General features: G+C 36.5%; 4 protein-coding genes and 1 pseudogene across 5 annotated transcripts in view; 3 read left to right on the top strand and 2 right to left on the bottom strand.

Annotated features, from left to right (window-relative positions):
- LOC116029287 (transportin-1) overlaps positions 1-3,157 on the top strand; it is a 9,216-nt gene extending 6,059 nt beyond the window's left edge. Inside the window, exons 21-29 of the mRNA XM_031271212.1 lie at positions 388-489; positions 628-690; positions 778-852; positions 1,043-1,114; positions 1,269-1,393; positions 1,869-1,920; positions 1,987-2,055; positions 2,138-2,197; positions 2,517-3,157. Of these exons, the coding sequence (XP_031127072.1) occupies positions 388-489; positions 628-690; positions 778-852; positions 1,043-1,114; positions 1,269-1,393; positions 1,869-1,920; positions 1,987-2,055; positions 2,138-2,197; positions 2,517-2,600 (702 nt within the window). The 3' untranslated portion in view covers positions 2,601-3,157. The remainder of the gene's footprint in view (positions 1-387; positions 490-627; positions 691-777; positions 853-1,042; positions 1,115-1,268; positions 1,394-1,868; positions 1,921-1,986; positions 2,056-2,137; positions 2,198-2,516) is intronic.
- A 284-nt stretch (positions 3,158-3,441) lies between these two features.
- LOC116028922 (serine/threonine protein phosphatase 2A 57 kDa regulatory subunit B' alpha isoform-like) lies at positions 3,442-4,949 on the bottom strand. Its single transcript, XM_031270779.1, has 2 exons — positions 3,861-4,949; positions 3,442-3,789 (listed from the first exon to the last, which is right to left on the bottom strand). The coding sequence occupies exons 1-2, from the start codon at positions 4,947-4,949 to the stop codon at positions 3,442-3,444; spliced, it is 1,437 nt and encodes a 478-aa protein (XP_031126639.1).
- Positions 4,950-8,078: 3,129 nt separating this feature from the next.
- Positions 8,079-12,005, top strand: LOC116030743 (annotated as a pseudogene).
- Positions 12,006-12,539: 534 nt separating this feature from the next.
- On the bottom strand, positions 12,540-20,138 carry LOC116029398 (serine/threonine-protein kinase STY46-like). Of its 2 annotated transcripts, none has more exons than XM_031271385.1 (16): positions 19,686-20,138; positions 19,142-19,256; positions 18,737-18,810; positions 18,460-18,579; positions 18,054-18,108; positions 17,260-17,370; positions 16,850-16,915; positions 16,282-16,457; positions 16,092-16,199; positions 15,122-15,195; positions 14,849-15,024; positions 14,629-14,724; positions 13,618-13,698; positions 13,488-13,541; positions 13,027-13,161; positions 12,540-12,883 (listed from the first exon to the last, which is right to left on the bottom strand). In XM_031271385.1, exons 1-16 carry the CDS (start codon positions 19,877-19,879, stop codon positions 12,800-12,802), a joined length of 1,719 nt encoding a protein of 572 aa, XP_031127245.1. In that variant the 5' UTR covers positions 19,880-20,138; the 3' UTR covers positions 12,540-12,799. The 2 variants fall into 2 exon arrangements, with proteins under 2 accessions (XP_031127245.1, XP_031127246.1); XM_031271386.1 differs by having other exon boundaries at positions 16,850-16,900.
- A 2,609-nt stretch (positions 20,139-22,747) lies between these two features.
- LOC116030861 (acetylserotonin O-methyltransferase-like) lies at positions 22,748-24,522 on the top strand. Its single transcript, XM_031273213.1, has 2 exons — positions 22,748-23,632; positions 23,782-24,522. The coding sequence occupies exons 1-2, from the start codon at positions 22,799-22,801 to the stop codon at positions 24,160-24,162; spliced, it is 1,215 nt and encodes a 404-aa protein (XP_031129073.1). The 5' UTR covers positions 22,748-22,798; the 3' UTR covers positions 24,163-24,522.
- The last annotated feature ends 55 nt before the right edge of the window (positions 24,523-24,577 follow it).

The raw sequence follows: 24,577 nt of genomic DNA, 5'->3' as shown, positions 1-24,577 counted from the left end.
CCCCCCCCTCCCTCCCCACCCTCCTTGCCAAAAAAAATCTAAATAGCTTTATAGACTATGAGCTGCACATAGGAAGTTCATTTCTGAGGGGTGCTGAAAGTGAATGACAAATGCTAAACATGCTTTGAATTTTCATAACCAGCTTGCTTTTTGTTGATTCTTAAGCATTTTCATTCTGTTTGGTAGAAACACAATAGTATTAGCATGAACTCGTACAACATTCTCTATGCTTTCACTGCATATTTGACACCTATTCCAAGTGTATTTTTTATGCATTGAAAACATAAATGGAATACTGCATCTGTTATATTCCCTTTTTAGTCTATTGAAATCATAAATTGCCATGTGCTGACTTATGCCTGAATAGTGAAGTTATATTTTGTGCAGATTTCACAAAGTAATTTAACAGATTTGCTTTTGCAATGCTGCCTGGATGATGCTCCTGATATTCGACAAAGTGCCTTTGCATTGCTTGGCGATCTTGCAAGGGTAAGTCATGAATAATGCAATTGAGTTTGGGCTCGCTACATTGTTAGGTCAAACTAACAGTTTGCTAGCTGTTGTTATATTTTTATAGTTATCTTTACATAGTAGCCTTAATAAGATGTTTTTGATGACTTTTACTAGGTTTGTCCTGTTCATTTACGTCGACAATTGTCAGAATTTCTTGATGCTGCTATGAAGCAACTGGTCTGTTAAATATGTTAGCTTTATTTATTGTTTTTATGTTAATGGTCTAGGAGTTTGTCATCATTTACTTGAGCATTCTCTAAACAGGACACTGGCAAGCTGAAGGAAACTGTTTCTGTTGCAAACAATGCCTGTTGGGCAATTGGAGAAATAGCAATCAAGGTAGATGAATTTACCATATCATGCTCCATATTGATTTTTAGTCCTAAATGTAATCTGACTCAGCTATACCAATACTTGAATCTTATTTACTGCTTCCCGATTATATTTGGGAGTAAGGCTTACTTGAGTTAATGATTATCTGGGTATATATCTTATGTATTTTCTCATCATATCCTCAACCAAATTTCAGGTCCACAAAGAGATATCTCCAATAGTGTTGGCAGTGGTCTCATGCTTAGTACCAATACTTCAACATGCTGAGGTGGTATTCTTCAACTGCTTTCCTGCTTCTCATTGGTGCATATGCATGATGATTGCATTTGCAACTTGTGGCCCTGACGCCCTGTATTTCTGTTAAAAATATGGCTACTTATCTGGATATTTTTTCTCATTGTATATATATTTATGCTGTGAAGGAACTCAACAAGTCACTTGTAGAAAATAGTGCCATCACCATTGGAAGACTTGCATGGGTCTGTCCAGAGCTTGTTTCGCCCCATATGGAGCATTTCATGCAAGCCTGGTGTATTGCTTTGTCTATGTAAGTGATCTAGCATCCTTCTATTATGTGTAATTCTTTTGTTATATCGTGATTATTTGTATTGAACTTCTTCATGGTAAGGAAAAAATTGAACATCCTAACCCAGTGGGAACTTGATACATTATTGGAAGCCCCATTGACAGTCTTTCTTTTAATGAAGTGTCTTGAATTTTAACCACAGTTATTGGTGGTGAAGGGAGGACCCTGTGCAACCAATAAGACATGGTTAAATGACTTTAGTCAAATCAACTGAAGTTTCCTTGTATGCAGATTTTCCTTTCTTATTATCAAAGTGTACAACTGCTGGAACAATCATTATCCATCCCTGTCTTGGACAGCTTGTTGCATGAAATGAATAGTTCATTGCATTATCTATTTCCCATTTATTTTCCAAACCATGGTGTCTGAGCTCTACTGAACATGTTAATAGTAAATGTTATGGATTTTGATTATAATGAAGTTAAATTTGTTACAGGATACGTGATGATATTGAGAAGGAGGAGGCATTTCGAGGATTATGTGCAATGGTATGCTCCTATTTTCTTGGGTTTTCCATTTGATTCTGGCAATCACTAAACTAGCAATTCTTGCAGGTTAGAGCAAATCCATCAGGGGCTTTGAATGCACTTGGTTTTATGTGTAAAGCCATTGGAAGTTGGCATGTAAGAGACTGTTAGCACTATTTTTTACCTGGGAATCTAAATAATTAGTGAGTTGGTGTTTCTGATTTTGGTCCGTTTTCAGGAAATAAGGAGTAGTGATCTACACAATGAAGTCTGTCAGGTGTTGCAGGGCTATAAACAAGTGAGTGAAGCCTTGAAACTTCTTGGCTCCAACAGCTAGCCATTTTCTCTTGCTGTTTTATTATTTATTTTATTTTGATTTTTAATGTTATAATTTTCATTCCTCTAACAGGAGTAGTCTTATACATGAACACGGAATTAAAGGAAGACATTATACATGCATATAATCAGTGACACTAATGATGTAATAGGGAATATCTACTTATAGGGAAAAGAATAGTGTATGTACTGAACAGGGAAAAGAAAAGAAGTCTTTGTGGCAAAATCATATCTGCTAATAATTCTGTCTGATTGTTATTGTTGTGTTGGTAAAATTTCAGATGCTCGATAATGGAGCATGGGAACAATGCATGTCTGCTTTGGAGGCTCCTTTGAAGAATAAGCTTCAAAAGTATCTTGTGTAATGCTACATTTTTACACTGGACTTGTCTTATGGCTGATCATCAAATACGAGCAAGCTATGCACCTGCATTTTTAATGTTTTCTTTGTCTGATTGTTGTGGATCTTTGATTATCGAGGGCAAGGACAAGTTTTTGGTCAAGTTTTCCTGGAGGAGAATTTGGATTGAAGCTTTATTTCTATATGCAAAAATTGATTGGGAAAATGGAGATACGAGGGATGGCAATACTGAGTTTGTGTAAAGGACAGGCTTTTCAGCATTTCAGATTTTCTTTCCCTACATGTCCTGTATGTTATATTCTAAAAGTTAGGACATAGTTTTACTTTCTGGATCAAGAAATTTTGTCTTAAATGATTTTTTTTTTTTTTTTTAAATGACTGTGGTCAGTAAGGTTTTAGTCTGAGTGTACCACAATATGTAGTTGGGTTTGAACATTTTGTAGGTCAGGTTGTGTTGGATATATTGGTCTAGTAACTGTATTTTATTTGGTGATGAAATGTGAAATTTGATTGGTGATGGAGAATAAAAAAAAAAAGGTATCATTGGGTTTTGATCAGAAATGTATTGTTGGAAGTGAAAGTAGCTATGAAGTGATGAATTCTAGTAAGATTGAATAGTCTTACAGCGATTGATATGGCTTCTATATCTTAGGAATTTGACTCCACTTAAAGCATATCTCTTGGCTTTGTGCTTTGTGCTTTGTGCTTTGTATTTGCATATAGAATTTGTTCAGACACGAGTAGTAGCAATGTAAGAAGTATTAGGAGGATTACTGGTTGTACCGTACATTAAGGAATTGGTTGTGTAATTGATGCAAAGTTGTGAAGAATATGATACATCAAGTTTAACAGAGCATGGGCAGGGTGTTGATTGCAGTTGCAGGCAATAGTTGAGTGTTGGCTGCGGCCTTTTCTTCAATTGTGTTCCACTTGTGTCGTCTAGAAATGTGTTGTTGGTGAAGAAGAGTTTGTTGGATTTCAAGGTGCAGAAGGCAGTTGGTGTATAAGCAGGGGTCCAGCTCCTGAAGCATGCGTTTGACATTTTGTGTGAGCTCCTTCACACTTGTGCTCCAGTGCCCTTTCAGATTATCCTCCAAGCCCCGGACTAGTATGGGGAACACTTGTTCCATTGATTCTGCTGCCATCCTCCAAAATTTCTCGCTGTTCCATACGTACAGCGCACGCTCAGCAACCTATAAAGCAAACGTAAGTAGAAGAGTAGTAGTGTAAATGAATGAGTACGTGATGATAGTTTAGTTTTTACCTGAGAATTCCAACTGTTGAGACACTTGGTGATTTGGGTGCAGAGAGGAAGAGCCAAGGTCCTGTACTGAGAAGGTTGCAGCAGAGTCTCTACCAATTCTTCCAATTCCCCAATCAGCACAATTTCCTTGTGGCAATTGGTGAGTGGCCAGTACTTTAATATGCCTCTAACTACCACCCCTGCAAGCTCTGCTTCCTTTTGCACAAACTGGAACACACAATAAGCCAACTGCTTGTGATATGCCTGCATGCCTTTGGGTCTGTGCAGTGGGATGAGAACTCTTGTAAAGAAAAGCTTGTGCTCATCCTTTAGCGGGACGCTGAAACCGTTGATGATGGTTCCCCAGATCTCTAGCAGCTCTCCTATTCCCGGATGCCTCTGTTCCGTTTCGAAAATGTAGTGCAAAAACACATCGTTCATTGCCTTACGCATGAATGATCTGTAGAATGTGAACTTGGAGTATATACGGTGGAACACATTTTTCAAGCTCTCCCGCTCTCTAGGGTCATCCGACTGGAAAAGGACCAGAAGATTGTGAAGGAAAGAATGATCTATAAAACCTGGTGCACGAAGCTCCTCAGGCTGTGTGGTTATGATGACCCGGAGGAGTATGTCGTATATGATCTGCAAATGCGACCATGCCTTGGCAGGATTGAGCATGAAGTTGTCGTCGTCGTCAGGCAAGATAGTAGTGGCGGAGAGGGGGTTATTGGGAGGAGGGAGAGGCCTAAACAGATTGGCGGACAACATAATGAAAAGGGGAGGGAGAATTATTTGAGGGTCCAAAGGGTTTTTGTGGATTCTTATGAGGGAAAAGAGCTGAATGAGCTTGAGGCGCTTGAGATCCTGGAGCGAAGGAGAATCCCGAGGATCAATCCAAGTGTAGGTGAAGGAACAATAAGCAATGAGGGAAAGCATTTCGTCATTTTCGTCTCCAAAACCTGCACCCAGCTGTAGTTTATTAGGGGCTCGTCCTGGTCCTGGTGGATGATGAGTATGTTTGTTTGAAGAATCAATATCAAAAAGGGTCTTGAGCGAGGTGATGGTGGTGGTTATCTTGTTGGGGCTATTTCTGAAATTACCACCCATCGATCTGATCTTTTGAATTCGATCTCGCCGGCCGGCCGGAATTGAAATTAAAGAGCAAGCTAAGCTAACCTCAAACTAACTGCGTGCTGCGAATTGAATGAATTTTCATAGGCAAGCTAAGGAAAGTGCATTGGAATGTCCGGATGGGAAATAAATAAAATGGTAGCTAGCTAGATAAGCGATGTACGTAGTTAGTTTCATGGTGTTCTTGATTGTTACTCCCACACAAGAAGACATGCATATATATGTGTGTGATGTCCTCTCCGCCTAGGATTTAGAGCCGTACCCAATTGTAATGGAGTAAGATTCACAACAAGACAACACCACATACCATACGTACATATATGTTTCATTTCATTTCTTTGTTAATTGAAGTGCTAAGCCTATCATCATCCGTATATCCGATCCTTTCCAAGAACTAACTGGCCTGGCATATATGTGTCGTGTGTGAATAATAACTAATGAGAGTTAGTTAATCATAGTAGTTAGAATAATAATAAAAAAAAAGAAAAAAGAAAAAAAGATGGGACGATGCGGATGACACAACGTTGACGTAGTCACGTAGCATGAATAGTAGGTTGTCCTTATAACTAGCCCCTCTCAAGCATACTAATTTTAAACTTAATATTATGAAAGATTAAATTGTAAATAACTCTAGTCAAGTCTCATTAATTGAATCTGAAACATAAAATGGGACTGAGGAAGTATGTGTATATATATATATATATGGGTAATTATATTAGGGCAGCAAAATAAAATAATAATAATAACAAAGCGGGCCGGGAGATTAAAAATAAAAGGGCCGGGATTGAATAACTTTGCATGCATGTGTTATATACTTCATTCATTCCTCGGGAATGCTCAGAAGCGAGGGCCTCCAAGAAGCAGCGTTGTTGTTGTTTGACTTGAGGACTTGGCGGCTTGTTTTCCTGAGTAATTGCCTTTTACGCATCAAGTTGTTCAATCGCTGCTCCAACGTGGTGGTCGGAACATTATTATTAGATCTGATCATCCTGCACCTACTCTTACTACTTCCTGCGCCACCAGCAGCAGCTTCCAATCCCACCACCGCATCCAATATTTGCTTCACATCTTCTTTTCTCACTACAATCTTCATCCTCCTCCCATTATTATCACAACCCACCACCGCGTTCTTAACTTGGCGAATGGAATCCAACATGTAGTAGTAGTTAACGTTATTACTAATGGACAATGACATAGCCGCCTTTTGTCCACTACTCATCTTGCAGCAGTAGTTACTTCTTGAACTCCTTGATTCCACCTTCCTTGGCCATGCACACCTATCCTTCTCCATCTATTCGATATGATTTGATCTGATCTGATCGATCTACTTCAATTCGATATGATATATATCCTCACCTCATATGTATCAGCTCTACCTAGCTTAGCCTTGCATTACATACATACATATATATATATGATAGAATTGAAGTTAGCCTGGTATAATAATAAAGTAGATATATATATTATATGTATATGAGGAATAATGGAGTTAGGTTTAATAATCAAATATAATATACATGCATAGTATGATGGAGCTAATAATTGCATGGAGCTAGGTCGGCATATGTAGGCGTCTAATTGGTGGCCGCCTGTGTGGAACTAACTTTAGGCTTTTATTTGACTTTTCTATAACTATATATATTTAGTTTAGCCAACTGATCGAGCTAAGTTGGCGCTTAACTGGCAACTGTTAACTACCCAAACCAATCATACGATTCAAAGCTGCACCAACGACGCCTCACATGCAAACCCTAATTTTGCGCTTATACTTCATATTATTAATACATGTATGTTTGAATATATATATATATAAAATTAATGTATATATTTCTATCTTTCTCATCATAAACTATATTGTAACTATGTTATCTTGATTATTATATATTTTGGACCCGGGCGGCCACTACCCTAGCCTGGTTGATATGTAGCGATAGGCCGATTAGCTAGAGTATAAAATTATTATTCAGTTCCATTACTGCATAACTAAAGTATCATTTTAATATAACTAGAGTTTCATTTGACAATATAATATAGATTTAATATATGAGACTTGTTTTTCAGTTTAATTTTATACATATATACTGTAGTTTCATTACAACACAACTAAAGTATAATTTTAATTTAACTATATATATATATATATATATATATATATATATATATATATATATATATATATATATAGTTTCGTTTGACAATATACACCCAATATATATATATAAGACTTGTTTTTCAATTTCATTTTAAATACATTATAGTTTCATTTTATTTTGAACGCATCATAAATACATAAATAATTAAATATAACGATCACAGTTTCTTTAATTAAATAAATGACATTGTTTTTGAAGCATGGTCACGTCCACCGTATAACAATTGAGTGAGCATATTGGATCTTTGTAAATTCAAACATCAGGGCGCGAGGCCCATACCCAATGCAATGTAATCCATTAGCTACGTACCCGGCTTTGCCTGGCCTGACCTAAAATATGGCAAAACAAAAACTAGAACGTACAATATAATAATACATACAATTAGATCCAAATCTTAAGTGCAGCGAGTACGTGTATGTTGCCCGGGCAGAGGATATATATCCAAATTAAAATAGCAGGATAGATTCAATTTAAAAACTACTATATCTAAATTATATTAAAAAGACTAAAATGATCATATCACACTAACACTAAACACTAAAACTAAAAGAGTTCTCGTATATATGGTGTTGCAAAATGCGAATAATTTGTTGAAGCTAGATTGAGTAATAGTACGTAAGTGGTACATAGTGGATTACATTGTGAGTCAAGGCGTAGGTGGCTGAGTAGGCTCAAGAAAGTTGCACGTGCCCCAATCTGTCCCGCAGGAAGATAGAGATAGGGACTACTGACAAGGGAGGGAGATTGGAGAAGCCACCGCCTCAACACCCATATATGCATGCGCGCCGCCTTTCCTTTCTTAATTAATTATTATTTGCGGGCGTATAGTATTTGTTTAACATACATTTTCCCGACGTAGACGTAGTTTTTTAGGACATCAGATTAACATCACAAAGAAAGAAAGAAAGAAAGAAGCTAAGCTAGCTAGCTAGATTGAGTACGTACGTAGTCCCTGTATATATATATAGGATCAGAGCTAGCTAGGTTTGGAGCTTATATTAATTAGATTAGATCGAACTAACAGTACAGTAGTAGTACGTGTATATTATCTGATCTGATCTGTGGATGGGAGTAAAATAAGTATGATGAGGAGGAGGTGGAGGATGAATATAATGGAGAAGGAAGAGGTGGCGAGGTTAGGTCATCTGCTGGTAACAGAGTTTGCGTCTTTCACGGCCACGCCAGTTTTGCCGGACATCACCATGGAAGCCATCTGCCCCGCCCAGGATCAGTGCTCTCGCGCTATCTTCCTTTCCGGTTTCCAACAGGCTGTACGTTCCTATATCTATATCTATATATATTTGTCTATCTGCTACAGCCTTCAATTCGATCCATCTACTACATACATACTAACTAACTTCATTTCATTTATAGCAGCATGCTATATATCCAAAAGCTAGCTTATATATATTATTAGCCCCATATATCCATCTACTGTATATATATATGTTATTCTTCATCTCTCAGCTCGTATGCATATATATATATGAATTGGAAACTTTCACTAAATTTTTTGATTTTATTAAAGGGGAAAAAAAAATTACTCGTAAAAAAAGCTAAGTGTGACAGATTTTTAATTTGAATGAATTAAAATATTTTACGTAATCAATTCAAAAAGTAGAAAATAGAGTAAAAAGTCGTATGAATTAATGCTTCGATCTGCACTTGTGTTTTGTACGTATTTTTGTTTAAACCGACCTAACTCCGGCCTACATACACTATTATCTTTTGTGAATCATGACTCCGCCTGCTGCTGTTGGTGGTGGCTTCAATTCTTCTGTTAGTCGTCGTTGGAAGTATTATATTATATATTGTGGACATGCATGCATGCTGGATATTCGATCAGCTTGCAACACGTGGCAGCACTTCTGTCCTAACAGGATGCTAGCTAGCTAGCTGCCTTATATAATCTTCAATTCTGACACTAAGTATATATTTGTCTGATACATGCATACATTGATAATATCCTACTATATATATTAATTAGTAATAGGGTGTTAACTGTCAAGTACATCCAGCACCAAATTGCTCCCTTATATGGAAGGTTCTGGATTAGATCATTGTTCGTTGAAACAGTTTCACACAAGTATATATATATAATGTACCGCGGTAACGTTAGGGTTGTGGCAGGTGACAGGCGTTGGATTAGTGGTGATGATGGCAGTGATAGGGAATCTGTCGGACGTGTATGGAAGGAAAGCTTTGCTGACGCTTCCTATGACACTGTCTATTTTACCCTTTAATTTGCGATTTTGGCTTTTGGGAGGACGACCAAGTTTTACTACACATACTACGTCCTTCGGACTATGTGTGTATTCAATGCATGGCTCTTGCTTATGTGGTACATACATACTATGCTGTAATTTTTAGAACCATACACTCGATCAACTATCAGCTAGCCTTCATTCCTCACATTATATATATAAATCTGCGGCAGGCAGACAATACATGGGAGGGAAAGCGTGCATCTGCTATTGGAATTTTGGCTGGTGTAGGATCTGGAGCATTTGTGTGTGGTACCTTAGCTGCTCGCTTCATCTCAACTTCTCACATATTTCTGGTACATACATACATACATATCTTCAATTCAATTATATTCCATCTCTCCCTACCTACCTACATCTTCTTCTAATTTATTATACAAACAATCTCGCCTCCTCCCTGGCCTCTTAATTAGCTTGCATGCAGACGCCTACAGTAGTAGTTATGTAGTCCAAGCTAGCTAATTAAGGCTAGCTATATATTAATTGAACCAATCAAAATGAATTATATTGTTGTTGGTTGTATGTTTAGGTTGCAACAGTTTTAGCAATGGTGGCAGCTGTGTATATAAGAATTATTCTTAAAGACACAACAACAACCTTCAAAACTGAAGCAACCCAAAATGTTCCATTGTTGGATTCTTACAGTAGTCAAGATAAGACTGAGGAGCTTTTCAAGAATATTGCTCCATCCCCCAAGGACATTATTTGCTTTCTTAAGAACACTAGGTATACTATATATATATATATGACCGCGCGCTCTGTAATATTTCAGAAAATATATATAATGGATATGATATGCTTAATTTGTTGTTACATACATGCAATGCAATGCAGTTTAACATTTTCACTGGTGGCATCCATTGCATTCTTAAACAGTCTGGCAGAAGGAGGGGAACAAGCTCCATTTCAGGTACAACGTAACGTAACTAACTAACTGGAGTAACTGCGCTGCTCTGATCTATACTCTGTAGTTTCCTGCCTGCACAAAAACTAATTAATTAATGTGCCTGATCGAATTGCTGGATGGCTTTCATTAAGCTGGCTAGGCTTAGCTTCACCGTTATTATATTTTCACAAATCTAACTAACACTGTACTTACTGGATGGTGGTAAATGAATGAATGAATTCAAATTGTTTTCCGCATATATGCATGCAGTACTACCTAAAAGCACGATTTCACTTCAACAAGGACAACTTTGCTGATATAATGCTAATTAACAATGTTGGATCAACTATTTCTCAGGTAGGTGTGTGTATATATATGCATATATGCTCTTGAGGGTTTCAATTTAATATTTCTGAGAATTAATATAAAATAATAAGCATGCATGCATGCATGTACTTATATAAAAATTTGTTAATTTGCAGCTATTACTGATGCCTACAGTGGCGGCTTTTGTTGGAGAGGAGATTTTGCTTTGCGTAGGACTGATTGCTGGATTCTGTAACGTATGTATATATGCATATATGTGGTGCAGTTGTAGATTAATATATAGCATTGCATGCAGTACGTACGTAAAGCTAACATAAATAAATTTGCAAACTCGATCTCATCTGCAGATGTTTGTGAACAGCATTGCCTGGTCAATTTGGGTAATCAAGCTAATTAAGCTCATCATCATTTTTTTTTTGTTTGCACAGCTTAATTTGGTTGATCTGATGAGGTGAATCTGATTGTGTGTAGGTCCCTTATGTGGCTTCTCTGTTCCCAATCTTGATTTCATTCGTCAAACCTGCTGTGAGTGAGTTGTTATTTGTATTTGCATTGTGGATAGAAATTCTTCTTTATATCAAATTGGGGTGGTACAAACGTACATAGTATTAATTATATTGTTGTAACATATATATGCATGTAGATTCAAAGCATTGTTTCAAAACAAGTTGGGCGAAATGAGCAGGTAATCCATTTCATCCAAGTTGGTCATATATATATTTTATATATATGCAATGGATGTTGAAGTTTGTTTGTTGGTAAATTGGCGTGGGTTAAGTAGTAAGTAGTAATATATAATGCATTATGCATGTAGGGAACTGCGCAAGGCTGCCTTTCAGGATTGAGTTCTATTGGAAATATCATGTCTCCACTCATATATAGCCCCTTGACAGGTGGGTGGATGGGTTAATAATTAGTTGATTATCATCGAACATTAACTTTCTATATATAATATAATTGAATTGCAGCTCTGTTCCTATCTGATGCGGCTCCTTTTACTTATCAAGGCTTTAGTATTTTATGCGTTGGCATTGCTTGGGTGAGTAACAGCTTGCTGGGATCGATGGCCATATATAATAATAATATTGCAGTAATTATAGATAGAGTAGAGTGAAGAAGATAATCCATCCCCAATACAATTAACTTCAATTTGTACTTGTGCTTTACATACAGCTGATAGCTTTCATTCCGGGTGTCATCGTAATAATAATAATGTCAAGATCTAAAGCTAGCATTGAGGCCCCATCACCTGTTGCAGCACCATGAGATGAGAAGATCAGAGACGGAAGTTTAGCAGTTGGCATCATCCACTGTAATACTACATACTTTAATTTATTACTGAATCAATTCAAGCAAGGGTGTATTGTCCATGTAGCTAGGTGTACGTTGTTATTAATTGGACCCGGACCCGGACCCTTCCTTCTAACTTCCAATCACAAATTAAATGTCAAATGATGGATGGGTGTTTTTGTTAGTTAGTTGATGACAGACACTTAATTACATACTTGATCTACTTTCTAATTAAGCAACGTAACAATGGAAGGTTGAAGAAGCGATCTCCAATGGAGGACTTGCAGAAGATGATGGATATAGCTACTGCCTACTGCTAGGGTAGGAACATTATCCCACCTAACCTATATTCTTTGCGTTTCAACCCTGCCTTCATCCAGACTAATGTCAAGCAAATACACAAGTATCAAGTATATAGTCCAACAAAAGATCCTCGATACTCTACAAGTATTACTCAATCTTTTCTTTATGGATATTTTAAGCTCACCCCCCAAATTATATATATTATATATATATATAACATACTCGTAGTATTTGGTTTGATTAGAAATGACTTGACATAAAATAAAATTACAAACCTTTAAAAAATACGGAGTATATATGAATAGTATGTGAAAAATGGACATGAAACAATTATCTACCAATATTTTCTTAAACTTTCCCAACCTCATACAATTCTTCTTTATAAAACCAATAAAAATGTCAGTATGCATATTGTCACGGCATTCAATGTGAAGTAGCAACTCATTCATTAATCATTATACAGGACGTACGGACGGATGTTCAAAAAGAGGCAGCCAATCTAAGCCGCAAAACTACGACCTCATCTTCTTACATATATAAACAAGGACATCATCTGTACAGTGTTTGTTGATAATGAATGGTAAATCATAAGTTACACGCACGCTAATGATGACCGCGTAATAGCGCAGAAAAAATCCCTCCAGAAGATGATTTCTCCTTGCCACGATCATCCGCTTCATCTCCAACCTGTTCCACATTGCAATTCTCAATATTTATAATACTAGCTCTCTAATATACATACTACTACATTTTTCCGGCCTTCTATTCTATATATATGTTGTTTCTTTTAATTCAAACCAACAAATATAGCTGCACCACTTTACTCTTACCTCCTTTGCTATTTGCTGCAAAATTTCTATTATTTCAGAAAAATTAGGCCTAGCTGCAGGATCTTGCTCCCAGCACCTCTCAAGCAGCTCAACAAATTTACGATGAGTGTGCTTTGGTATAGTCGGCCGCAGCCCCTGAATGCCCAGCCATTAGACATGCATAATTCCACATATTCGTGAAAACGGAATTGAAAAGCCGAAAAAGAAAAAATAAAATAAAATAAAATAAAATATAAATATCCATAAACTCATAAAGTGTCCTTGTCTATTTGTAAATAATTTGGTACAAAATGACACACATCAAATTGAAACCATATATATCAAACATTCAAGATGACCAGCTTAAACTTCATTTTGGTACCAGAAATGACATTAACTCTGTATTTAGGCATGTCAAAGCATATGGGCACAGGTAGAATGTGTAACAATGATAGATTCATTATCACAACAAGAAAGTTTACCTTCTGGACCACTCCAATAGCAGCTTGTATTGGGGTTAAGTACTCGTGTGGAAGCTGGCAAGAAAAAAAGATTATAAATAAACATGTTGAAAATATGATAGTGAATTAACATGATATAAAGGAGCAATACCTTTCCAGTCAACAGTTCCCATAACACAATCCCAAAACTGAAAACATCTGCTTTATGATCATAGGGTTTGTGTTCTATAACCTTCAAAGGAAAAAAAAATTATTTAAGCAAATGAAGGTGTGGTGTGGTTATTCTCAAACTAGAATAAATGAAAAATACCAAGTAAAATAAATACAAATGTTGAGAAACAAAATGCATTACTCAAGGAGAAATTTTAAGTTGTCAGAAGTATATTGAAGTCAAGTTTCTTCAACTAAAGAAATGCACATTCTTTGGCCTCTGCAGTCAAAGCCATCCACTCAACCAAGAAACACGTGACTTTACAACTTAGGTCTAACATAATTCAGGCCTAAATATGGAGGTAGATATTGATACTTAATGGGGTTAAAACCCAATAGTTCATGTAAATAGATTTGGTATAAGCCCATTTCTATAAATGGATGATAAAGGGTCATAAACAGTTAAGCCACCAAGCATAAGGAACATTAAACAAAACCAAAAATTCAAAACTTAGAAATTCCTTCTGTATACCACCCTATTCTCTAGTGGGCAGTGGGCTGTCAGAAATTTGTAGCATCAGATTTGTAGAAAATTGTCAAAAGAATGAACTAAAAAGGAAAGATTTTGTTTATTATTGGAGGAAAATGGACAAAAGTTAATGGCCTTTGGTATAGTTCAACCAGAATGGAATGTTTTACACATCAAAATATCAAATGTACAAGTGTATGTAACTATAATCATAATTAGTTGATGTAGATTCACTAAATGTATACCCCGACTAAGACAACCCATATTGCCCATCTTTAGCTTCCATTCACCACTCCACTGGTTCGCATTCATGCAATAAGCATATTAACTTAACAAACTCAACAAACAAAATCAGTATATAATCCTTCACGTCTCATTCCCCATGCTGAAGGAATAAGAACTTTGAAATTTGACGCTATAACACTGAACACATTCAGTAATACTCCAAAATATAAGCTCCTTATTCAATAGAGAATTGTATACCTCAGGGGCCATCCATCGGTACGTCCCAGTTTCTGCTGTCATAACACCAGTCTGTGCTTTAACTCTGGCAACTCCAAAATCAGCCACTTTAACAACCTGAAACAGGTAATGAGGAACAAATATAGCACAAATATATAAACTCAATCATGGACATAAGATACCAATGAAACTGACGGAAAAAAACAAATACTGACTACAGAATAATTGAGAAACATCTTACTTTATGCTCATCCATCAAAAGATTGGCAGCCTTCAAATCCCTGTGTATAATATTATTCTGATGCAGGTAATCCATCCCCTTCGATACATCAATTGCTACTTTAAGCAAATTTGGAAGTTTGAAACTACCCTTTTGTTTGTGTAAATAGTCATATAGACTTCCCCCAGACATGTATTCTACAAAAAATCAAATACAATAAAAACTTGTTAAAAAAAATCCAATTCTACTAAAATCCTATTACCATAAAATACAATGAGAGTTACTGAGAAACACCTGTTACCATGCACAAGTTTGGAGGCTTGGTGCATGCTCCAATAAATTGAACAACATATTTGTGACGGACTTTTCTGCGAGTACCAGAAAGTAAAGTGCAGAGACAGACATCTTAGAAAGATAACCTACAACATCTGCCTTAGTAATGGCTAGATAAGTTGAATGAAAAGTCCATTAATGTAGAAATAATAATAACAGCCATTTTTACAGTTTCAGTGGTGATTAATACCAATAGCATTGTGATGCATTCTGGGGACGTGGTTACGTTCGCAGAAACAAATCAGCAGAGAAACGGTAATTTAGGAAGTTGCAGGATTTCTATTTCATTACAATACTATAGTTTATTCCTATTTTATTACTATATTATAGTTTAGAAAGTTGTTAGTTTATTACCATATCAGAATTCAGAGAGTTAGAGTATTAGAAAGCTTCCTAATTTAGTTTTGGTAATTAGATCAGTTTTGAATCCTTGTACTACCTATATAAAGGAGTATTATTTTCAATGAAGGCAAGCAGAAAATTTAATCCCAGCAAAGGGAGTTAGGAGTTCTGGGGCCTCAAGAAAACCCAAAGCAGTTCTGTTCTATTCTCTGTCTCTTTTATTTTTCTGCCTGTGACGATCAGTTCATAACACATTGCACCCAAATTATGGGGAGGAAACAAGCAATGGAGAAGAGAGAGAGAGAGAGAGATGATTGTTATGTACCATAATGCAAACTACCTAAAAGCAAGCTTTTTGTAGCATCCTGTGAAAATGTTACCCATTAAAACTTTAGGCAACAGTTCAATGAAATAGGTTACTTTATGAGTGAATGAGTGATAAGGACTTTTATAGTGGAAAGTAAGAGACACATTTGTGACATTTCAATTCAAAAAAGTATTTTTAAAATTGACTAAACCAACACTGCTTAACAAGAAAAGATGAACCAGCCTTATTGTGCTAGGAGTTGAGATAAGAAATTTGACAAACCTCATAATATATACTTCTTGAGCGAACTCCTTCTGCAATTCTGAGTTTAGACGTTCAGACTTGAGGATTTTTATTGCTACTTCCTGATTACAGTATATTCCTTTGTACCTAGAACAAAGAAAAGCTTGAGTAATTGGAAAATAAAATATTACACCATAACTCAAAATTGTCTAGGTTATGATAAACTTACAGGTCACCATAAGAGCCAGATGCAATTTTGTTCTCAAATTTCAGAAGTTGAGGATCAATTTCCCAGACATCAGTTCCGTCATTAGGTATTGTAACAGGTTCACATTTGACCACTATTGGGTTATGGTCACCCTCATTTGAAGAATGCAAAGACTTTTGAGTTTGCCAAATGCCTTTCTGCATGGTACTCAATATATCCTAGTGAATTGCTGTGCAAGATGACATACAATGTAGTTGACAAAATAACTAATAACTCCTAATTTAGAGAAAATGATAGAAGGAAGAGTGAAATTCCCCTTGCAAGCATCTTACTTTCTTAACAATAACTGAGGAGAATAAATAAATGGCAATATTCTACCTAATTCTGATTAAAAAGATTCAATAGCATAGTCAAGAGATGATTGTAGAGCATGTAGTACAGAGTTTTAACTAAAGAGAAATAGACGAAGAAATTCCTTGAGAAATAATGTGAATAAATTAGTTCAGCAAGAAAACAGCAAACATATATCTTGAAACACAAACAATTTTAGGTCTAAATAAGTTTATTTAAGCAGTAGCAAAATAAATACCTGAAATTTTAAAATTTCCCTTTCCACTGCAGTTCGAAGCTGCTCAACTTCCTGAAAAGACAACAGCTATGCCAGAAGCTTTTCATTGATGATGAAGATGGCAAAGAAGCAGCAAGAAACAAGCTCAAGCACAACAGTATAATTTCAAAAGAATAAAATAGTAGCAGTATATAAATTTTCAGTCTTAGTTTAAGTAAAAAGATCAATTTTCAAATTTTGTAGCGACTGACAAAAGTTGACATGTCAAGCTTACAATACTGAACTTTTGTACTCAGCAAGTTACAATACTGAACAGAAGTCTTAAAAATGCATGGAGTAATAATTTTTCTGATTTTCAAATAACAAGCCTAGTATATGTAGCACGTCTTGATTTAGATGAACTATTATTTGAGACGTGAAGGAGAATATACCTCATAAGGCCAACCATCAACAACAAAGACATCTAGAGAGAACCCATCTACAGTGGAAAACACATGTGCTTCCTGAATGTTCAGTCCAAGCTCAGCCAATAACGAAGTCAACTGTTTAACATTAAAAAGTTCTCTTATGCAAATTGTATATTTTAATAATAAATAAATAAAATAACATGTCATTTGATTCTAGGAATAGGTAAAGAATGGAATAACATTACACATAATAGGCCTATTTTGTCATTTGGTTCATTTTTCTATTCAGCGTAATAGAATTCCATGGAATTGGGCACTCCCTTTGCAAAGGGAGTAGCCATTACCATTTAGGCATTTACCAACCCCCCATGGTATTAATTATTCCTAACCCATCAAAGATAGCTAACTTTTTGTTATAATACCTACTATACATAGATTAATATTTGTGTGTGTGCACATGTATATATAGTTATGTACATTTATATGCTTTGTAATCTTCAGCTAAGCAAACATTGAAATATCATTTCTTTTGTAATTCCATTTTGTGAACCAAAGAGTGGAATATTATTCCTATTCTATTTTACCCATATTCCATTCCCTCTAGAATACAATTGCTATTCCCTCTATTTTCATTCCACGAACCAAATGCCACATAAGATAAATGAACTTTCACAGCCCTTAAACCTTCTCAAATACCATATATAAGCAGTTATGGCAGAAAATGGTTCAAATATAAGTGTGTTTCCCCTTTCAGTTAATACTAGCAAAGTTTTGTCTTGAATCATGTCTAAAATCAGTTGAGAAATTACACAAAATACCTGACTGAGAAGTTTTGGCTTGTCACAAGTTGAAAATGTAATTTCATGCATGGGCCTACAAAATCACTAAACATATTTAGAAGTTAGCTACACAACATGCACATATCAGCATTCACTGATTCACTATTCAACATGCATACATAGCATGTGCTCCAGATAAAATGAAAATTTTCAATTTTCAGTGAACTGCAGCTCAGCAATGAAGTATTGGGATAAGTTCACATTTTATTTGTGACCAAATCTTGCAAAGCACAAGACATAATGGATACAGAGATCGTCTAGTATTTAAGTACACAATGCGTTACCTCTACAACAACAACAACAACAACAAAGGCTCTTCACTCTAGGTGTAATCACTCTGATAGAAGAAACTAACACCGAAACTATAAATCTTAATATTAGATACCTGGGGAATTTTTCAGAATGGTTAACAGCATTGTTCTCATCTGGAGCATGTGGTTTGCTTGCTTCAAGAACAAGCGCTTCGAGGTTAGGAGAAGAGCCAAAGGCAGGTGGTGGATGGACACTGAGATAATGAAAAGGACAAAGAGATTTTAACACAAAGGAGAAAGCTAAAATATCCTTCAAAATATTTGGAAGTAAAAAATGATTAGTTATATTGAGAGTCAGCATGAGGACTTCAGGAACAAGATATTAACAGCAGATGTCACTCAAAATAATACCTCTGTGGGGTAGCCTTATTTGGAGATCTTGATTGAACAGGCCTTGGCATGTTCCCATCAGTGACTGGAGATACCTGTGTGATAACAAATTAGATCAAGCCATAGCAGCTAACATCAAACTGAGTTGGATAATGTAAAATCATGCATTATAAAGTAACACACACTGCACTGGCATACCAGATTAAAAACTATGTCCAAAAAATTGACATCAAGTTTGATTGGAGTGTGACAATGTCAAACACTAGACTCAATATATGGAGTATGGCATGCAATCCAGCAAACATTTCCAAGAAGCACATAACAATGACAACAATCAGGGAAGTGTCATAGCCAAATGCTGGATTACTCACACAACATTAATGGCATAGTCCTGGAGAAAGTGAATACAGCAATAAATTCACTCACCTGAACCACTCTAACTTCAAAGACAGGCCTATTCAAAGGATCACGTGCAAGATGCAGAAGTCTCTTGTGTGTGAGAACATCTTCTGCCCTTTCCACATTCACATCTAATGCATACCTTGGATGCACAAAAATCAATCTCTTATCTCTATAAACTGGTCAATATCACACCTGCCAAATTTTTCTTAATATGTATTTTTATAATTGAGCAGTGGGAGCAGACCAACATAATTTCTAAATTGTTTCTAAATCAATAAGCTATAACAGCACAGGATTCATTTCCCTGGTAGACTGCAACTTCAATTTGACATGATAGAATTCTATGAAAACCACCCAGAATGAATAATTAAATAAGGTTACAGATTTTCTGAGGATTTAAAATACACAGAGAAGAACTCTCAGAATTAAGGTTATTGTAGCTACATTTATTTGTTTAATAACTGTATAGATAGAATCCATGAGTGAATCGCATTAGTAGGGTAAGCTAACGAGTAAAAGGAGTGGTGAGCGCACAGGCGCGTGTGTGTTGGGAGGAAGGTAAAGGTACCGAGTAGGGAGACGATTGAAATGAGCCCAGAGTTGATCATCGAAGCCATGCAATTGAACCTCCTGGTTGCTGGAATCCTTGAGCCTCCGAAGAACCTCATTGTACACCTCCACTTTTCTCCGTTGCTGCCAAGTGTTGGCCGGCGTCGATTCCACCACTCTACTGCCGCAACTCCCGTTATCTTCCATTACCATTTGAATTTTTTAAAAAAAACATCAAAAAATAAAATCCTAGCGCCACTAAAACCAACGGAAAAATATAGAACCGACGGCTGCTAGATGTTCAGAGGAAGGTCTCATCCACATGTTTCCCTATGTCCGATATCTGTGTGGGCGTGGGGTATACAAATACAATGCTTAACTGCGGAAATGGATAAGCTCGCAGATCACAGCCTCACTGCAACAGGTGCCAGGTGATATGTCCGATATCGGAATGCTTTTGGTTTGGTTTCACATTTACCATGGTATTGGCATTTGGTAAATCCTAAATTAACACGTCATGCTGCGTTGGCTTCCTTTTATTTGATCCTAATCCAGTTTTCAAAAAGTTTGGCAAACCGATAGACCTTAATTTTTGCGTGTACACATTTTATACTATACTCAATAACTCATGTGTTTTTCACTTATTCCATTTATCTCATTCCTTTGTCTCAACGCGACTTATGTTCTGTAACACTTTTGAAGTCACCCTAACATAAACCTCTTGCATAACACAACTCTTGTTGAGACTCAAAAGTATTAAAAAAATAAATCTAAGCCTAATCTAACATAAAAATATAAAAGAAAGTGAAGGAGAGTGTCTAGGGTTCAACCATGGATCAAAACCGAATTAAAAACGTTCAAAACGAGCTTAAATAGTGAACACGGGACGAGTGACACGGTTATGTCACTGACCGTGCCCAAGATCACTAGAAATGGCAGTATGTTCTATAAATAGGGCAAAAAAGACATGATCAGGGACATGGTCGTGTTGGTGGCCACGTACCTCCTGCAAACAGAAATCTGTGCAACTGCTTTGACTTATAGGTTATTTTTCACTCTGAAAACCATTTCATTGTCCTTTATGGTCTCCAACAAAGTTGTAGCCCTTCAAGTTGGCTTTCCAAATGCACAAAAATCACTTCATTTGGATATTCATAGGCCAAGATATGGTTAAATTACCGAACAGTGGTCGAAATGAGCTAAAATTGCAATGCCTTGATCGTTTGCTTTTCTTTTGTTTTGGTTTGTCTAAATGACCAAGACCATTGAACACTACACACCACTCTTGGACTCCCTTATAAGTGTTCTATCCATCTCCATAGCTTCATATCTTGCCTCCATTTGACTTTAATGCTTACAAAAATGCATGAAAAATCATCTTTGCTTCAAATGCTTTCCAACTCATACTCATTGCAAAATAATACAAATAAGCACTAATTATCATGACAACTGTAATGATTTGCAAACAAAATGATCTAATAAAAATGGGGGAAAATATGGACAAATATACACTTATCATATGTGCTTGTGTTATCATGTTTAATTCTCATTACTTTAAACTTGTTGTTTACTTAGCTTATTGTTGATTTCCTTATATGCTAGTGTGCAACCTAGTTGCTTGTGATTGCATGTTACGTACTATGACTTCTAATTCTGAGATAACGACAAAATACATGTGCTTCCCCTAGCTACATTAAAAAAATTGGCACTGGGATTAACAATTTGAGGGTTTTTATATTAGATGTATATACTATCTAATCAACAATTACATATGATTGCCCTTGAGGTACATCTCACTAGTGGACTATTTCGAATTAAGTTGATAATTTTAGTTTATTTAGACCAATTGAAGTATATCCCACAATTTAACCTCTCCTCACCAAATATGACATTCGTTTTAATATATATCTCTTAAAGTAACAACAGTAACTGCCATCACCACCACAGTGCACCCATAACAATTAGGATGATATAATAATACTTGTTACCAGTATTAAAGAAGTTAGGGATCTGTTGCAATCTGGGCAAGTTAATTAATTAATACATGTATGTATATAATATATACTGGATTTGATTTAAAATGTTATTTATTGTTATTTATATCCGTTAATTGTACTGTACGTAATATCTTTTTTTTTTTTGAAAACGTACTGTACGTAATATCTAAAAAATTGTTTATGCTGTTTTCTTCCAGTGGTGTGCATAATCTAATTACGAGTCTTCAAAACCACATTTCTTTACAAATTTGAGTAATAATTATTGAGAACGAATTAGCTAGCATTTGATATGATGCAATCATTAATGCATATTTCTGCTTAATTTTGTACAGCTAGCATAGCTAATTACTAGCTGGCCGGATACAGAGTATTTAGTTCGTATATGATTGCGATCAAAATTATTATTGAAACTAAAATATACATTAAGAAAGTGAATTGAAAATGCATTTTAATTTAACGATGGGATATAATAAACCAATCTGGAAGCAGAACCAATGTGAAAAAAGCAAATTATAATAATATATTTTAAAATGATATACAAATCAATAATAATCGAATGAACCTCAGGATGATTAGAGAGTAAATGAGAATTTTCATTTCCTTTACCACCCATCTTCAAAATATAATATAATAATATTAATACTATTTAAAATTATTATAAAATGAAAAAGAAGAAGAAGAAGCTAAAAGCTGCGTGCTACAATTATAATGTGCAATCCTTTCAAATTTTTTAAAAACTTGCAAGTTGTAACACATGACATTATTAATTAGCAGTGGGGTTAATTAATTGCATGGGCGCTATACATACAATATTATTTAATGAGCCAGCTAATCTTACATGCATGCATTGTCGGAAGATAAATATACTCATCAAAACCCAGCCACTTGCCAATATTATTACACCCACTGACCCACACATATATATGATTGATGCATTTATCAGTGAAACTAACATATACTATTAGATGCATGTATGATCAGTGGAACACGTGAATTGAAACTAACATATACGGAGTACTATATATACGGTACAACACCTAATTAAGCTCGGCAATTATATATTTATACTCGATATGATGGTGCGGCATGCATATGTATTGTAAATTTGGTGCGTGCAGATTGATTTGAGCTGAGTATGGATGCAAAATCAATAAGGCGGAGACAAGAAGTAGATGATGAAGATGGTATATGGAAATACGTGTTTGGGTTCACTGAAATGGCTGTGGTGAAGTGTGCCATCGAACTGGGAATACCAGATTTCTTGGAAAGCCAACAGCAAGCCGTGACACTTGACCAACTATCATCGGCCCTGGGGTGCTCTCCGTCCGCCCTATACCGCATTATGAGATTCTTGATCAACCGGGGGATCTTCAAGGAGGTGGAGATCACGCCCTCAACAGAGGCAGCGTTGGCCTCCACTACCCCTTCCGCCCCCACCAGCGGTTATGTTCAGACCCCGCTGTCTGCGCTTCTGACAAGAGACGGAGAGAAGAGCATGGCCGCTTTCGTGCGGCTAGAGAGCAGTCCCGTGATGCTTGCGCCGTGGCTGAAGCTAAGCGGACGAGTACTTTTATCATCATCATCAGGAGATAATAATCTGCATAACTGCAGTAGTAGTGATGCATTCGAGGCTGCAAACGGGAAGGACGTGTGGCGGTACGCAGAGAGTGATCCAGCACACAGCAAGCTCATAGAAGATGCAATGGCATGCCACGCTAGGATGGCTGTGCCCGCCATCATCCAGGCTTGCCCTGATTTGCTCCTCCTCCATGGGGAGGTGGTGGTGGTGGATGTAGGCGGAGGTGATGGAACTACTGTTGAAATGCTGGTCAAGGCATTTCCCGGGGTCAAAGGAATTAACTTTGATCTCCCTCACGTTGTGTCGGTCGCCCCAAAACGCCCCGGTGTCCACCACGTTGGGGGAAATATGTTTCAACGTATTCCAAAAGCCGATGCTGTTTTTCTCATGGTAATTATTCTGAAGTACCTACCTACCTACATATGTATATATATAGCGGCCTATTCATTTAATTTGGATCTTTTAATTAATTCAATCTAATTTCCTCATGGCTGGCGGTTGAATTGGGGCTGATCGATGGATCGATCGAGTACGTGCAGTGGGTGTTGCATGATTGGGGAGACGAAGAGTGCATCCAGATATTGAGCAAGTGCAGAGAGGCAATTCCAGAGGAAACTGGGAAAGTGATAATAGCGGAGGCAATACTGACGGAAATCATCAATGGTTATGAATTAGGCACTATCCCTAGGATGAAGAACAACACCAACACTAAGAATTCGAAGCTGCAGGAAAAAGACCATAACAATAATAATAGTTATGAAGTGGGGTTGATGCTAGATATGGTGATGATGGCTCACACTGGGAATGGCTTGGAAAGGACTGAAAAACAATGGTCGCACGTTCTTACTGCCGCTGGATTCAAATCATACACTGTCACCCCTACTTCCGATGTCGTTTCCATTATCCAGGCCTGGCCCTGAATATTAATTACTTTTTTCCTTTTCCAATAATAATAATCAGATACCTTGGGACATGCAATGCAATGCATGCATGAGAAATATAATCCAACTTCAAACTTAAATAATCCACTCATTTTTTACATCACGGCATCCATTGCTGAGTTGATGGTCATGCTGCTGCCAGCTAGTCTTCCACAGTGTATAGGTGGTGTCGTGGTGATATGCGAAATTAAAGAGTGGACAAGATAAACAGACATTGATGCTGGCAAGAATGGTAGGTCAGACTTCAGAGCGTCAGTTGGGCTAGTATTACATTTTTTCCAGGGTCAGAGTTACTTTATGTTGTGTTAATTAATGTTCATTGATATATATGATATTGCACCGTTTATGATATGGATGATTTATCCATCTGCACCTACTATGTACTTAACATTAT

The sequence above is a fragment of the Ipomoea triloba genome, chromosome 9 (assembly GCF_003576645.1).
Source record: "Ipomoea triloba cultivar NCNSP0323 chromosome 9, ASM357664v1".
NCBI classification, from domain to species: domain Eukaryota; kingdom Viridiplantae; phylum Streptophyta; class Magnoliopsida; order Solanales; family Convolvulaceae; genus Ipomoea; species Ipomoea triloba.
The sequence above is the reverse complement of the archived record's forward strand: the minus strand, read 5'-3'. Positions and strand labels throughout refer to the sequence as shown.

Bases quoted from the DNA above. Each gene is read 5' to 3' on its own strand.
- LOC116028922 (XM_031270779.1), bottom strand. From the start codon at position 4,949: ATGGGTGGTAATTTCAGAAATAGCCCCAACAAGATAACCACCACCATC. The intron at 3,790-3,860 runs GTAAAAACTAAA...TTTGCTTTATAG, and splicing joins TCAACAGTTGGAATTCTCAG to GTTGCTGAGCGTGCGCTGTA.
- LOC116029398 (XM_031271385.1), bottom strand. From the start codon at position 19,879: ATGGTAATGGAAGATAACGGGAGTTGCGGCAGTAGAGTGGTGGAATCG. The intron at 16,458-16,849 runs GTATTTATTTTG...AGTACCATGCAG, and splicing joins GGGAAATTTTAAAATTTCAG to AAAGGCATTTGGCAAACTCA. The intron at 12,884-13,026 runs GTAAGAGTAAAG...AATGTGGAACAG, and splicing joins TGCAGCAAATAGCAAAGGAG to GTTGGAGATGAAGCGGATGA.
- LOC116030861 (XM_031273213.1), top strand. From the start codon at position 22,799: ATGGATGCAAAATCAATAAGGCGGAGACAAGAAGTAGATGATGAAGAT. The intron at 23,633-23,781 runs GTAATTATTCTG...GAGTACGTGCAG, and splicing joins CCGATGCTGTTTTTCTCATG to TGGGTGTTGCATGATTGGGG.